A 14,795-nucleotide genomic window follows, 5' to 3' on the forward strand; every position below is an offset into this window, starting at 1 on the left:
TCCCTGCACCAGCCAGGACGATGAGCTCTGAGTTCACGCAGCAACCACACTGCCGTGAGGGCCTCACCATGGCCAAGCCCGCTCCTCAGACTGATCAGAGGGCCAAAAAGAGCACCCCTCCACCCCTAAATCTCCAGCCTGTGATTCTGCTAACTCGCGTAGGGAAGTTTATTCACAGAGTTCCGGGAGGCATAGGGATCCTGGGCTGTGATTGCACCAGATCGATCTGCGTGTTCGTGCCCCTGCAGACCCTTCCTTTTGTTGAGAAGCAAGAGTTGGGAGGAGGGTGGATGAGCTTCTGATAGAAAAGCATAAATATGAACCAAATAAATAGACAGGAAGTCACTATGAATTGCTTTCAGAACTTTATTCTTGCCAAAGCTTGGGAGTTGCGCTAACTCTGGCAGGCTGCCTTGATAAAGAAGCAGAGCAGGGAGGTGAAGCGATGAGATTCAGCACCACTGGGAATTCAGGGAGGGGAGCAGAGGCTGGTGAGCGTCCCAGGAGGTAGAGCAGGGCTGTTCTTCTGCACTTATCAGCAGCAGTCATCCTCGTGATCGCAGCATGCGGGACCTCGGGATCTCATGGGAATAATTCCCAAGCAGCAGCACCCAGAGCTGCCGCACCCGCAGCTGCCGCACCCGCAGCTGCCGCACCCAGAAGGCTCACAGCAACCAGATGGTCCTGAATTCCAGCCTTGGGGCCGTTGGACCCAGCGTCTCAGGGGGCTCACCCCGAAGGTCCGGGGAGCCAGGCAGCAGTAGCTGGTGGAACAGGGAGCAGAGCATGGATCAGGGACACCACACTGGGCCCCTGAGCCCCTTGCAGGAGCCTGAACGTAGTAGGTCTGGCAGGGAGAAGGCGCCTGGACATAGTAGGTCTGGGTCTGGCAGGGGGCCGGGCACTTCACATAGGTCTTCTGGCATGGAGCTGGGCACGTCACATACGTCTGGCAGGGAGCTGCACATTTCACGTAGGTCTGAGTCTGGCACGGAGCCGGGCATTTCACGTAGGTTTGGGTTGAGCACGGAGCTGGGCATTTCACACAGGCTTGAGTCTGGCATGGAGCAGGACCTCTTACAGAAGTACCTTTGGTGGTTTTCGCAGCCCCCAATCCCGAACCTTTCACACAAGATGGAGGGAACTGTGCTTGCTTCTGCTGGTCATACATCTTTCTGTGGCTTTGCAAAGTCTGAAAAGAAAGGTCTTATCAGAACTAGGAAGGCTTCTCAGGAAACTTACAGCACCCCCTTCAGAAAGAATAGTTTAAAAGCGGAGGTCTTTTTGAGGAGGTCACAGGCACCCAGACCTGGCATTTAGGTGGACACAGAGCCAGGGATCCTGACCTGAGCTCTTGTGCCTCTACCTGGCTGTGTGCCTTTGCACAAGTCACTTCTGCCCAGTGGGTCTCCATTTCCAAAATGGAAAATGAAAGACTTGAAAGCGTGATTGATACCTGTGTTTCTACCCAACTCTCCAGGCCTCCTCTCTTCTTCCTCACTTCCGCGTCTGCACGGTGAACTCTCCTTGGGAAATTGTTGTTTCCCAGCTGGCTTTTCCTCACCACCAATCCTCCTAAGAATGGCTTCCCTTCTTCCCTCTGCTTGGCCAGCCAGGGTCTGGGGAAGGCAGATTTGTATCACCAGACCCTGAGCCAACCTGAGTCTCCAGCTGAGCCTGGCAGAGCCTGACAAGGCCAAGTTTGAGTAAGGTTCAACCTTTTGCTCTTTGGATCAGCTGGACTGTCACCGCACCTCACTGATGGACCCAAGAGGGGACTGCACCTCTGCATCCAGAGACGGAGTGAGGGTGGTGCCCTAGTTTTCTGGAAAAAGCCCTCTCACACAGGACTGACAGCTTGGCCTCTCCTCTCACACCCCAGGATCTGCGCATCCTACCAGCTGCTGCCACGACCTCAGTGTCTAGTCCTGACCGCGCTCAACCCCCCGTTCTCCATGCCAGCGTCACCAAGCCTCTCTTCCTTGCTGTGTCACTACCCCAGGCATGGACTTACCCTCTTTGCTAATAGGAGCAGGGCTGGAAGAAGCCAGTGATCTGAGGAACTGGCAGCTGGGGACACCTTTTATAGAGCAGCAATGAGGCAATTTAATGGCATCTGAGGGAAGCACGAGATCACGAGGAGAAGGGCTGGCACTGCGTTGGTGAGATTCCTCCCCAGTCTGCTCGGCTCTTCAGTCAGACGCAGGGCATGTCTCTGCCTGATGTTGAATTTTCCCAAACATGAGATAAAGATTCCTCCTGCATCTTCATGAAACAGATCAGTCTTCTTCTCCTAGAAGTTATGAGAGATGAGACGCCTAGGAGAGCTGTCCCTGTGAGGCTATTTCTAGGTCACTTGAGTCTTCAGAGACTTGTCCAAGATGTGGTTAGTGTCTCAATTTTTCAAACATTGTACCAAAAGCTACACTGCCTCTTCCCACCTTTAACAGTTTGTTCTTTCTGAAGGCTCCCATGGGGTCTCCTGCTCGTCTGGGTTGCTGGGCACATAGAGGTTGGTCTCAGCCTCAGTGTGGCAGCAACGCCCCCGAGAAATGGCTTCTCCCGTGGACCAGCTGGTTATTCTAACTTTCTTTGGGAAACTTTGGTACTTGATGATCCGAGATGCCAGGCTCTTTATGTAAACTGTCTTTCCTCTCCTTCTCGTGCCCTGTGACCTCCCCATGCTCAGCCTTCTCGTGCCCTGTGACCTCCCTAATCCTCACCATCCTGGACCTCACTACCAGGTCTGGATCCCCCAGGACCCAGCACAGGGGAATTCCAGCCAAATGAGCACTGTGGGATAAAAATAATGGTAGAATCTAACATTGAATTGAGTGCTTTTTATGTGCCAAACAGTTCATGAGGCACATACATTGACAGACGGCCCTGTAACTGAGGCCCTGGAAGATTAAGGAATTTACCCATTGTCACAAATCGAGTTAATAGAAAAGCTGGAATTCAGATGTAGTCTTGATCACTCCAACGTGTTGCCTTTTATTTCTGGACACAGCACTGTCCCTGGGCCTCTGCCTCCTCTCCTCTCCCCAGGGCAGTCGAAGTAGGAAGAGAGATGGGGATATATGTATTAAGCACTTATGTGCTTAATGTACTGAATGTACTGAATACTGTCCTGGATTCTTTACCTGTGTTATTTCATTTTATTTTACAATAATCCTGTGAGGTAGGTTGTACTAGCCCTGTTTTTAAAGAAGAGAAAAACCAAGATCCAAAGGCCTACCCGTTTCACCAAGGTCAGGCCATTGGTAGTCAGCAGAGGATCATCAGGATCCAACCATGTCTAGTTTCAGAGCCCCCGCCCTTCCCACTGGGCCGTGCCGGGTTGCCCAATGCAGCAGGTTATCTGGATCCTGAGACTAGCGCTGATTCCAAACTGCCACTCCCCCAGACCATCCAGTGCAGACCCCGCCATGGGCTCTGTGACCTCTCGGGTAAAAGGCTCTCCTGCATGTGTCCATAATGAATCCTCCATTCCCACTAGTTCGTGGACAGCTCCCTACTCCAAGCCAGGTCTTGTCGGGTCTGCCCTGAACAATTTAAAGGAAGCAGGAAGGAGCTTGGAAAGTTTCCTGCTTCCTCCTTTCCTGTGTCTGGGAGACTTGTAACACTCCTGCAGCCTCCTCCGTGAAGCCCGCCACGCCCCTTCTCCATGGGGAGGGATGTGGTTTCGGGACATTCCATTACCTGCTCTCCTGTGTGTCCCACCTCAGCGGATACCCAGGCCTGATATTTCATGAAGGGAAGAGGAAAGAGATGCTCTCTTGTTGGGGTCAGACACTTCACACGGGATAGCTCATCAAATTTAGTTCCTGCAATAGAGCCTCAAATAAAAACAAGCCAACTTGCCCAAGATCGCACAGCAAGCAGCAGAAGCTCCACTACTGCTCGTGCTGTCTGTGAGCTCTGCCCAGCTCGCTTCCTGCTCCGTGGGACCAGGCTTTCACGAATGGGACTGACATCTTCAGGTCGCACTAACATCCCTGGTGAGAGATACTGCTTTCACGTGCCACCACCACGGGTGGGTGGGTTGTGCCCCACCCATTTTATAGACTGGGGAGGCAAGGCATGGACTTGTCAGGTGACAGATAGAAGTGCCAAGGTGAGTCACAGGGCTCTCCCCAAAAGGCCCCATTTGTCTCTTTGGATACCAGCTCATAGAACCAGAGACTGTGGACTCACGTGGTAACAGTCCAGTCGACTCACAGGGGAATAGGTGAAGAGAATCATGAATTCACTGAGTAACAGGATCACAGATTCAGAATCACGGCGTCTCTGAGGTGGAGGGAACTAAAACATGTCATGGGGTCTGGCCCGTGTCACAAGATGGGTCAACATCTGTGTCATCTGGCCAAGTGGGCTGTTCTTCTTAGGAAGACCTGTGGTCTTCAGAGCTCTTGGCAGTCCCTCTGCTTGGCTCCCTTCAGGGTTTGCCGTCTGGATGGTCGGGAACTGTATACTGGGTTACCTCTAAGGTCCCTCTCAGCACCAGCGTCCACGAATCCTGACAGCGAACTGTGTATTTGAAGTTGTGCTCCTGAGTGTGTGAACTGAATCCAGATTTTAACTCTGTGCTACTCACCCAGCCCCGAACAGGAGATGAGAGGGGGAAGTACCCAAACTGACAGGTTGTTCCCTGAGGGCAGGGCCTGGTCTCCCCTCATCCTGGGAACTTTTCTTGATCTGGGGGTGCCCTGAGGGTGAAATCTGAGTCCTTCCTTTTCTGCGGAAAAGAGGAAGTGAGAAGCCACACACCCGAGATGGGGAGGGCACAGGGACCTTGGTGTCCAAGCGAAGTCTCACATCTTGGAGAAGATGGTGCAGGAACCCCGTCCCTTAGACCCCATCCATGTCTGTGTGTCTCTGTTCCCAACTCAGCTCTGAGATCTGCTGCACCATTGTCCCAGTGACAGTTGGAGGTTCCTCCTAGATTATTAGGAGATTGTATTGTAGACTCACGAAATGGAGGGTGGGATAAGACCTCAGCCCCTCTACTGTAACTGAGGCCCACAGAGAAAAGATAAAAAAACAACTTGCTCAAGGCCATACAGCCAGGTAGGAGCAGATCCTGGACCGGAATTTCTGAATCCCATCCAGCTCACGTTCCATTTCAACACGCGGCCACTGAGCAGGCTTGCTAGGGAGGCTCACCTAGCCGCCTCCTTGCCTTCTTCCCAGGGCCCAGCCCCACCAAGACCACAAGAGGAGCCAGTGAAGGTCCTCTAAGGAGTGCTCTCCACGGAGCAGCAAGCATTTCCCATACGTGGGGGAGGGTCGCACAGGACTCCCACTGTGTGCACGTGCGGGTCGTTGAAGCGTGAGAACCCCAGCCCAGCTGGGTCAGAGGCCCTTGGGCTGTGCCTTGGCCAAGGACACAGGGCAAGACAACACCAGAGCCATCTTGGTGGCAAGGCTAGGGAACTCTGGTGGCCAAATATTCCTCTTTCTACTGAAGCGGCCCCTGGGGTTGGTTTCCTTGAACTTCCGCCCACTCTTCCCTAATCCAGTTATTCTTATGTAACACACACAGGGTAACACGTCCCTCAGGTTTGCGTAGCACTTTGTAGAGGTATTTAATTGCCCTTGGTCTTAAGGTCCTGAAATTTTCCATAGAAACTCCCTCATCTTGGCATTTCAAGGATACAGGGAGTTTCCATGTTCCCTTAATATATTCCTGAAGGTGGAAGCCACTGGCTCATTCTCTCTTGGACCCCTCCCTCCCAACCTTTCCATCCATCCTTCCAGTGCAAACAGCATGTGTTAGCTTTCATCCCGGTCCTTCCAAGACCTCCACACAAACGGCTAACTGCAATTCTATGAACGTATGCCTTTTCTTGGCAGAGGATGCCCAGTTCTTGTCACAGCTCTGCCAGTTCCTAGTAGTGTGATCTTAGGTGATTTGTTAAACTTTCCTTTGTTTCCCTTATCTGTGAAGTGGAGGCATTAATAGTCAGATCGTGTCACTCTTCAGCTGAAAACATCGGAATGACTTCTCATTCTGTTCTTGGGAAAAGCCCACATCGGTCCTCGCAGCCACTTGCAGAGGGCTTCCCACACCTGACCTCAGGGCTCCACACGCTCCTCCCCTGACTTCCTGGCCCACACCCTCCCCTTCCCTGCGCCCCCGGCCACGCTGGGCTCTTTGCGGTTTGTCTGACACTCTGGGCTTTGGGAACTTCGCTCTTGCTTTTTTCTCTGCCCCAAATGCTCTGACACTTTGGAGGTGGCTGACTTGCTCACCTCCTTTAGCTCTTGGTTCAAATGTGACTTCAGGGAAACCTTTGCTGGTGACCGTGTTTAAGGCTATCATCCATACCTGCTGGTTCTCCCTGTCCCTCTTCCAAGTCTTATTTTTCTCCATAGAGTTTATAACCCATTATGTATTTTATGTATGTGTGTATTTTCCACTTTCTTCCATCAAAATGTAAACCCTACTGGGTAAGTACCTTTATCCCCTGTGTTCACTGCTCTATCACAGAGCCTCATTCAAGTGCACTCAGAACATAGCTATTGGATGAGCAAATTGAATATTTTTTCTTATTCATTTTGTTGGTCACCTGTCTTCCCATCTTAGAATCTAAGTTCAATGAAGGAGAAATTTTTGTCTGTTTTGTTCACATCTATATTAGATCTTAGAACTGCTCTTGGAACACAGTAGGTACTTAATAAATATCTTTTGAATGAACAGTCCAAGCAAATATTAATGTGAAGCAAAGCATGCACCTGACATGTGAGCAGGCGCTAACTGGACGTTGGCTAGTTTTGCTGGCAGCGCCGTCCGCCGTCCCCCATCAGCCATACGAGATGACCTCAGCTGCTATCAGCCCTGAGCAGAAAGACTGAAGGCAGATGTGTACGGCAAGAAATAGGGGTTTTCTTTTCATCCAAACGAATTGCATCCCAGAAAGGCTGTGACCCCATCACACCAGCTCCTTGCCATGCCAGCCACTGTCTTCCACACTTTCCCCAGTCCCACTACATCATTCTGAAAAATGCAGGACCAGAATTTCCACTAATGTTCTGGGAGCCATTCCATGAGGGCTTTCTGTGGGGGTGGATCAAGGGGTGTGGTTTTGTTTCCAGTTCCCTCCTGAGCAAACACAGCTATTTAGCAAGTCCTAGGACTGCACCCAGGAGTCTGGGCAGAGCTGCCCGGCCTCTGATGCTTCCAGGTCTCTGGGTAATTCCCAAGTGGACTTTTTATTTCTTCAGCCCCTCCAAGACTTTTGTTTTTGAGTTTGACGATTTTATTTATTTTTCCAGTTTTATTGAGAAACAATTGCCATTCACCACTGTACGTTTAAGGCATTCAGCACGATGATTAGATTTATGTATATTGTGAAATGATTACCACAATAGGTTCAGCTAACATTCATCTTCCCATAGAGAAACAATAAGACAGGAATAAAAGGAAAAAACCTTTCCTTGTGATGAGAACTCTGAGAGTTTACTCTCAACAATTTTCTATACATCGCTAACTGTTGTCATGGGATCGCACGTTACATCCCTGGAACTTATTTTTCTTATTCCAAGACTTCCATAACAAATTCCTTATATGAAACCCTCATCTGTTTCAAATAGCCAGAGTGGTCTCCATTTTCATGACTGGACACTGACAGCCTGAAGCTTATATAATACAAATGACGTCGTACAATCTGCTGTAGGGAGAGGGTGAGAGGCATTTAACAAAGGAAAAGAAATAAAAATGTAATTTCAAGTGGCAGCACGTGCAAGAGCAATAACAGGAAATTCGATTTATTTGAAAAGAAGTTTCTCGGGAAGCCCGAGGGAGCCATGCTGATGCTCACCTCAGTGCTTCCTCTCAGTGAATTCACTCCGTCCCCCGCGTGGCCACAGGGCTAAGATGCGTCTGCAGCTATGTCCAAGGCTTCTGCCTCCCTCAGAGGGCGCAGAGCTCTGTAACAAGGGGCTCCCCATCTGTAAGACAGAGGGAGTCTCTGTAAATAAGCTTCTTTAAAAAAAAAAAAAGTTCTGGGTTTCAATAGTACTTTACTTAACCAGACTCTGTACGTGCACATTACAACTCTTGTGAACAGCTACGAAGATCAGTTTTCTCCATCAGTTCCCAGGTGGAGCTGTAAATAGTCTGTTATCTTAACTCTCTTAAAAACAGCCAGGGAGAAAGAGGGAGATTGCCTTAAAGATATATGTAGGAAGCGATAAGCACATTTTTATTCAAGTAAATAGGATCTTCTGTGCAAACCACTTGAGTGACATGGCTATTTTTCATCATTAATTTTTTTCCAGCTTTTTTGAGATATAATTGACATGTAACACTGTGTAAGTTTAAACTGTAAAATCAGTTGATTTGATACATTTGTATGTTGCAATATGATCTCCATCTTTGTGTTAGCTAACATCTCTACTATGTCACATAACTACTCTTTCCTTTTTGTGGTAAGAATTTTTAACATCTCCTCTGTTGACAACTATTAAGCATATAGTACAGTGTTACCTATAATCACCATTCTGTGCTGTCGATTCCAGAATTTTATTTATCTTCCAACTGGAAGTACTCTGACCAATATGTCCTCACTTCCCCTACCCTCTGCTAATATTTTCTTTTAAAGTTAGACTCATCTTGGAATTCTAGTCCATCCTTATTGTTGGCTTCATATGAACATGGCAGAATTTTAGATGTTCTTGAAGATACGCACACATTAAAAATTAGTTCATTAAAGCTTAATTGGTTGATTTTTCTTCAGGTCAGTAAAAGCTGTTAGTCTGTCTTTCTATCTAGGAAAAAGGATTGGGATTTAGGCAAAAGAGAAGAGAAATGGAATAGAAACCACCAATCAAATCGGGACTTGAAAGTAAATTTACAGTTGCAAAGTACATGCTTTAGAACATTTTTCAACAATCTGAGAAATTGACATGAGGCCGAAAGAATGCAAATCCAAGGTGTAAAGTTGATGGCTCGTGAGAGTGAGACTTTGCCTTTTTATTCAGTTGATAAGAGCCCAGAAGGAAAGCACGTGAGAGAACAGGCAAAACACCAGGCTGCTCCTCAGTGCTCTGCATGGTTGAGGTCAGCAGCAGCCCGCAGAGCAGCAGCCGGAACCCCCAGACCGTGACAGCAGCTGGAGCCCCCACACTGCAGACCGCTGCCCCTGCCCAGCGGCCAGAGCTCTGGTGGCTCGTGTCAGACCCGTACTTCCGGAGCCGCTGCCCCGTTTCCCCTGCGTCTAGAACCGTGTCCGTTTTAAGTCTCACCACCGTGTCCCCTGATCTCTCTTGAAGACAGGGAGGAGAATAAAAGAATGGACAAATGACAGGACACTTTGCAGGAAGGCAACAGAGCTTTATTGTTGTTGCGGGGACGGAGGAGGGAAGACCGGGATCCGGGATGGGCGCTCGGGCGCGCGGAGCACGCGGGACGCTCACGGGCCCTGCAGCCCCACGAAGAGAAGAGGGTTGGGAGCAGCTTCCCTGCGGGCCACGTCCTGCCCCCAGGTTCCCCCTGCGGATCTCTCTGCGATGCCCAAAGCCCGGGTCAGCAGCAGCCCCCGGAGCCTTCACAGCACCCGGGGCCCCCCGAGGGCTCGGGCTCACAGCAGTCGGGGCTCTGGTGCCGGCGCCGGTGGAAGAGGTGGCACCTGTGGTGGCTCGGGCAGCCGCCCCCGCCCCCCACGCCGCAGCCGCCCCCGGCGCTGACGCTGCAGCAGGAAGAGACTGGAGGGCACTTGGGGGGGCACTTGGGGGGGCACTTAGGGGCGGGGCACTTGGGCGGGGGCTGGCACTGCTGCTGGTTCTGCTGGCAGGACATCTCGGCAGGAGTTCAGTCAACCTGGAAGAGGACAATCACATGGTTTTGAGAGGTTAAATCAAGGGTCATGCTTTGTACCTCCGTTAGAATCAATCCATGGTAAATGAAATCCAGAACACGTGGGAAAGCGTCCAGAAGGAAATAAGATAAATCTTTTTCGAGTTAAAAGTACATGGATTGCAATCCCAACGTGTGAACATTTTATTCGCCTTGGAAGCAGGGATTCCACCATCGCCACAGCCCTGCGCATTGTAGGCAAGTCTCGGAAGGGCCGAGGGCTTAACGTAAAAGAGGGCCCTAATCTCGGTGAGGTCCACGCATGCCTTTTAGCCCAGGGCAGCCTCCAGAGTGCAAAAGTTCTGAGGACTTCTTAAGCCACAGTCTCTTCCTCTTTTTCTGAATTTTACTCCTGCTCAGCATGGCAGGAATCAAACCCTCTTTCTTCAGTCTCCCTCCTTCCTCTCCGCCCTTCTGTTCCGCTTGCCACCTCCCAGATGTCAACTCTTTCCTTGTCCTGCTCAGAACCCGCTCTGGCTCCGTTTCCCACTCACCTCGGTCACAGGCGGGAGCACAGACTCGTCCTAGGGAGTCAGAGCGGATGAGCATGCTGCAGCCTGGGGATGACATTTATAGGCCCCAGACAGGGCTCTGGGAGGGGCGGGAGGTGGCTCTTGCACAAGCAGGCATGTGCTGGGTCATTCCTGACATTCCTCTGCTTCCCTGTCCCTGCTTCCCAGGAGGCCTGGGGAACTCCCAGGATCATGCTCTGGGGCAGGGTCTAAGGGGCTTTACCTGTCACAGTGTCCCACAGGCTGGGCCCTGGGGAGTAGACTTGGGATCTCAAGGAACCAGTGCCTGGACGAAGACTCTGTGTGTCCCCTGGGAACCTCAGGTCAAAGCCACAATCTGTTCATTTAAAATATTTTTTTTGTCATTGAGGAAATGTTCCATTCGGAGTCCCTCCCACACTGCGGCTTGGTCTTTTGGGTCTGTCTGCTTTAGGTCCATGCCGTTTCCGGGCTGTTGGCTCAGGAGCCTTGAATTGGGAAGAACCCTGCCCATCCACTCATCCTCCCTGGGTCTGCCCTTCAGTGGGGACCCTGAGCCTCTGCTCCTCCCTCTGACATCTCCTAAGAGGTGGTCCTGGGGTCTTGATTTCTCTTTGTTGTGAGGACGGGGATGACTGACCTTATTCAGTCAAGGCAATGAATACTTAACTTGGTGAGAAGTAGGCAGACCGTGGAGGTCAGATCACTGGAACTAGCGTCCGGGAGCCCCGTGTACATTCCAGCCCTAGTACCCGACCCTGGAAATGCTGCTCAGTGTCCTGAGTGTCAGGGTTCCTTTCTCAGATGATGATTTTATTCATTGGTTTGAACATTAACTGAAAAATGAAGAGCCGTGTCTTGTCGTACATTTGGCACCTAGAAGATGCTTAATAACATACATCACAGTGAATGACTGGCACCCAGGCTTTTTGTGCAGAGTAAGGATGGGCACTTATGGTCCCTGACTCTCAAAGCCACCGTTATCCCTAAACTATAATGAGAGCCCTGGGGAAGGTTCGTCATGCTGAGGAGCCTCTGAACTGACAGCTCCGTTATCCTTGGGGTCTGGGTGGCGGCAGGGCTGATGTTGAGTAAGAGATTGAGTTCAGTTTGTCAGTGAGAAATGAGGAAGATTCTGGATAAGCCAGATCGATTTATTGGCTTAGGAGAGCACACTGTGTGCTACTCATTGTACTGGGGACAGGGACAGAGCTGCACACAGAACAGAGGTGGCCTCACCCTCACTGAGGGCCCAGCACAAGGAGGAGAGGAGATGCTCTAAGCCCCTTTTCACCTCAAGGTGTCCCCTCTCCGATTTATTGTCTATTTTCAGATCCAGAGCCTGCCTGCCCTGTAAGGGCTTTCAGGTCAGGGGTGAAATGAATCAGCCCATGAACAAACTATTTAGTTAAATTCATTTAGCAGTTTGGTTGGGGTTTTTGCCCATCTGTCAGGAATTTGGGATTCAGAGGTGAATCAGGCTCAACCCCTGCCCTGAGCAGCACACAGTCCACTAGGCCTTTCGAAATTCTTCTTTGCTTGAGAAAAGTCCGCGAGCTCCAGAGAGGATGGTTCGAATCTTCTCCTGCATCACTTTTCTGCAATGAGATGTGTGGGGCACTTTGATTAGTTCACTCTGTCTTAGCGGCTGTCATCCTGAGCTTCCTCATTCTCTGACGGTGTCTGGAACCAGGATGGAGTGTGACTAGGAGTGTACGTGTGGGGAGGGGGGCGGTCAGGGAGGTACACCCCTGTGGGCACCGCGCACAATGGGACTTAGACTGGAAGTTGAATAGAAAAGCACAAAAGAGCCAGTTCCCTGAGCTGTCCGTGCCGGGGGAATGGCAGCACTTCCCTGCCCCCCTCTCTGAGCCTCATCCCCGTGTCATGACCTGACAGGGGAAGGAACATGCTGATTCATGAGCAGACCTGCTGCCTGGGCTTCCCCCTCGGTATTTTTAATGTTGTAGATATTTGTGTTCGTCTCCACAGGTGTGGCTCCCATCAGAATGTGAGAGCCAGTGAGTAAAGAAAGACTTCTCTTGTCCTCCTGGGTCCAGCAGAATACCTGGCACACCTGGTTGTTAATAAAGAAACACATTGGCTGTATATACACATAGTGATGAACGCCATGGTGAAGCTTGCCTCCAAGCCCACCTGAGCCTGGGAATTCATACCTGCCAGGAGGGTATCTCTGAATGTCTCCTGAGTCTCCCCCTGAATGTCTTGCTAGGACCTCAATCTAACCCCGTCCCAACATTCATTCCCTTTCCGTCCTGTGGTCCTTTCCCTGATCACAGGACTTGATGTCTCGGTGTAACCCTTGGTTTATTTATTTTCTCTATTGTACACATACAAAGAGACATCAATTCTTGGAGATTCTCCCGGAATAATTCTCCTCTGTCCACCCTCCCATTCCTACTCCTTCCATCCTGTCCCACCCACAAAGCCTGGAGTGACAAGTGTGACCACCCATCTCGTAAGGGCCTGGCAGGCGGTGATCCAGGGCCTTGGAGCCTCAGCCTGTGACCAGCTTCCTGGGAATCTCAGGCCATCCAAGACTCATCTTCAGGAAAGGGTGTGCCTTGCTGGAGGCCCGTCCAGTGAGGAGCCTGGGTGCACGTATGGTTTTCCAGGAAGACAAGACCGCAGGGAGAGGAATGTCAGGAACGGTCCTACTCCTCCCTTGGTTGTGCAAGAGCTGCCCTTGCAACTTCCAGAGACCAGGCTCATCTCTGAGCCCAGCCTAGGGACTCCCTATAAAAGGTATCCCTGGTCCTTCCTCCTCATCACCTCTCACACCTCAGGAACCAGAACCTACTCTGAGGCCGGTGCTGGCAAGAGAGTCTGTGCCAGCCCAAGGGAGGGCTGTGGGTTTTGGGAGAAGAAGGGCTTGGAACGTATTCCCACCGTGGTGAATGAAAGAACAGAGCAGGCTGAAGGGGACGCGTCAGGGGCTGAACCATAGCAGGAGGTCTGGGCAGAGCAGGGCTCAGCCTTGGGGAGAGAGTCCTGTGGCCAGAGGGAGCGGGAACAGCTCCTCCAAGGCTCTGTTGATTGGCCCCTGGACAGCAGGTTTCATACCTACACTTGGTGCATCTAAAGAGGAGGGGCCTCTGCCTAGTTGTGAATTCATTTCTTAGGATCAGACTGTGTGAATAACATAGTGACAAACCGATCTTGGTACATAGCATACATTCTATGCACAGGACCTAAATGCCAACTGTACACATTTATGGGGCTTTGGCTCAGGAGTGAGAGCATGCTTTGCAGACGTGTTACCAGCAGAGTAATAATGGTTTGAGAATAGAAAATATTTTTATTCTATGCTTGATACATTTGATCTGATTTTAATTTTACTTTAAGGTTGCTTTAACTCCTGCCGAGATGTCCTGCCAGCAGAACCAGCAGCAGTGCCAGCCCCCGCCCAAGTGCCCCGCCCCTAAGTGCCCCCCCAAGTGCCCCCCCAAGTGCCCTCCAGTCTCTTCCTGCTGCAGCGTCAGCGCCGGGGGCGGCTGCGGCGTGGGGGGCGGGGGCGGCTGCCCGAGCCACCACAGGTGCCACCTCTTCCACCGGCGCCGGCACCAGAGCCCCGACTGCTGTGAGCCCGAGCCCTCGGGGGGCCCCGGGTGCTGTGAAGGCTCCGGGGGCTGCTGCTGACCCGGGCTTTGGGCATCGCAGAGAGATCCGCAGGGGGAACCTGGGGGCAGGACGTGGCCCGCAGGGAAGCTGCTCCCAACCCTCTTCTCTTCGTGGGGCTGCAGGGCCCGTGAGCGTCCCGCGTGCTCCGCGCGCCCGAGCGCCCATCCCGGATCCCGGTCTTCCCTCCTCCGTCCCCGCAACAACAATAAAGCTCTGTTGCCTTCCTGCAAAGTGTCCTGTCATTTGTCCATTCTTTTATTCTCCTCCCTGTCTTCAAGAGAGATCAGGGGACACGGTGGTGAGACTTAAAACGGACACGGTTCTAGACGCAGGGGAAACGGGGCAGCGGCCTCCGGAAGTACGTGTCTGACACGAGAAGATTGGAAGAAGAGGAAAGCAGAAGTGAGAGGTGGTGCTGGTTTTGAAAATGAAGATAATCATAAGATGAAATATTTGCTTACCACCTGCTAGGAGCAGAGCATACTGTTCCCCAGTTACGTCTCCCAACAGCCCTTGGATGTAGGTTCTCTATTACGTCATGTTACGGGTAAGGAAACGGAATTGTTGCACGTGTTTCATGTGCGTGCATGTATTTTTATAGAAGTAGAGTCAGTTTACAAAGTCATGTCCATTTCTGGTGCACAGCACAATGCTTCAGTCATACAAGAACATATATATATTCGTTTTCATATTCTTTTTCACCATAGGTTACTGCAAGATACGTAGTTCCCTGTGCTGTACAGTATGAACTTGTTGTTTATCTATTTTATACATATATGTAGTAGTTAGTATCTGCAAGTCTC

The 14,795-nt window shown here is 51.0% G+C and overlaps 1 protein-coding gene and 2 long non-coding RNA genes across 4 annotated transcripts; 1 reads left to right on the plus strand and 2 right to left on the minus strand.

The window, feature by feature from the left end:
• Positions 1 to 352: 352 nt before the first annotated feature.
• Positions 353 to 2,121, minus strand: C21H1orf68 (chromosome 21 C1orf68 homolog). 2 transcript variants are annotated; one of them, XM_006177253.2, is made up of 2 exons: positions 2,015 to 2,121; positions 353 to 1,192 (listed from the first exon to the last, which is right to left on the minus strand). In XM_006177253.2, exon 2 carries the CDS (start codon positions 1,169 to 1,171, stop codon positions 536 to 538), a length of 636 nt encoding a protein of 211 aa, XP_006177315.2. In that variant the 5' UTR covers positions 1,172 to 1,192; positions 2,015 to 2,121; the 3' UTR covers positions 353 to 535. The 2 variants fall into 2 exon arrangements, with proteins under 2 accessions (XP_006177315.2, XP_032320130.1); XM_032464239.1 differs by lacking the exon at positions 2,015 to 2,121 and adding an exon at positions 1,457 to 1,949.
• A 7,195-nt stretch (positions 2,122 to 9,316) lies between these two features.
• On the minus strand, positions 9,317 to 10,408 carry LOC116658734. The gene is made up of 2 exons (XR_004314022.1): positions 10,354 to 10,408; positions 9,317 to 9,823 (listed from the first exon to the last, which is right to left on the minus strand). It is a non-coding gene; the product is annotated as an uncharacterized LOC116658734 (long non-coding RNA).
• Positions 10,409 to 13,138: 2,730 nt separating this feature from the next.
• On the plus strand, positions 13,139 to 14,223 carry LOC116658735. Its single transcript, XR_004314023.1, has 2 exons — positions 13,139 to 13,195; positions 13,717 to 14,223. It is a non-coding gene; the product is annotated as an uncharacterized LOC116658735 (long non-coding RNA).
• The last annotated feature ends 572 nt before the right edge of the window (positions 14,224 to 14,795 follow it).

The sequence above is a fragment of the Camelus ferus genome, chromosome 21, assembly GCF_009834535.1.
Source record: "Camelus ferus isolate YT-003-E chromosome 21, BCGSAC_Cfer_1.0, whole genome shotgun sequence".
Classification (NCBI taxonomy): domain Eukaryota; kingdom Metazoa; phylum Chordata; class Mammalia; order Artiodactyla; family Camelidae; genus Camelus; species Camelus ferus.

Coding starts and splice junctions, on each gene's coding strand:
- C21H1orf68 (XM_006177253.2), bottom strand. CDS start 1,171: ATGTATGACCAGCAGAAGCAAGCACAGTTCCCTCCATCTTGTGTGAAA.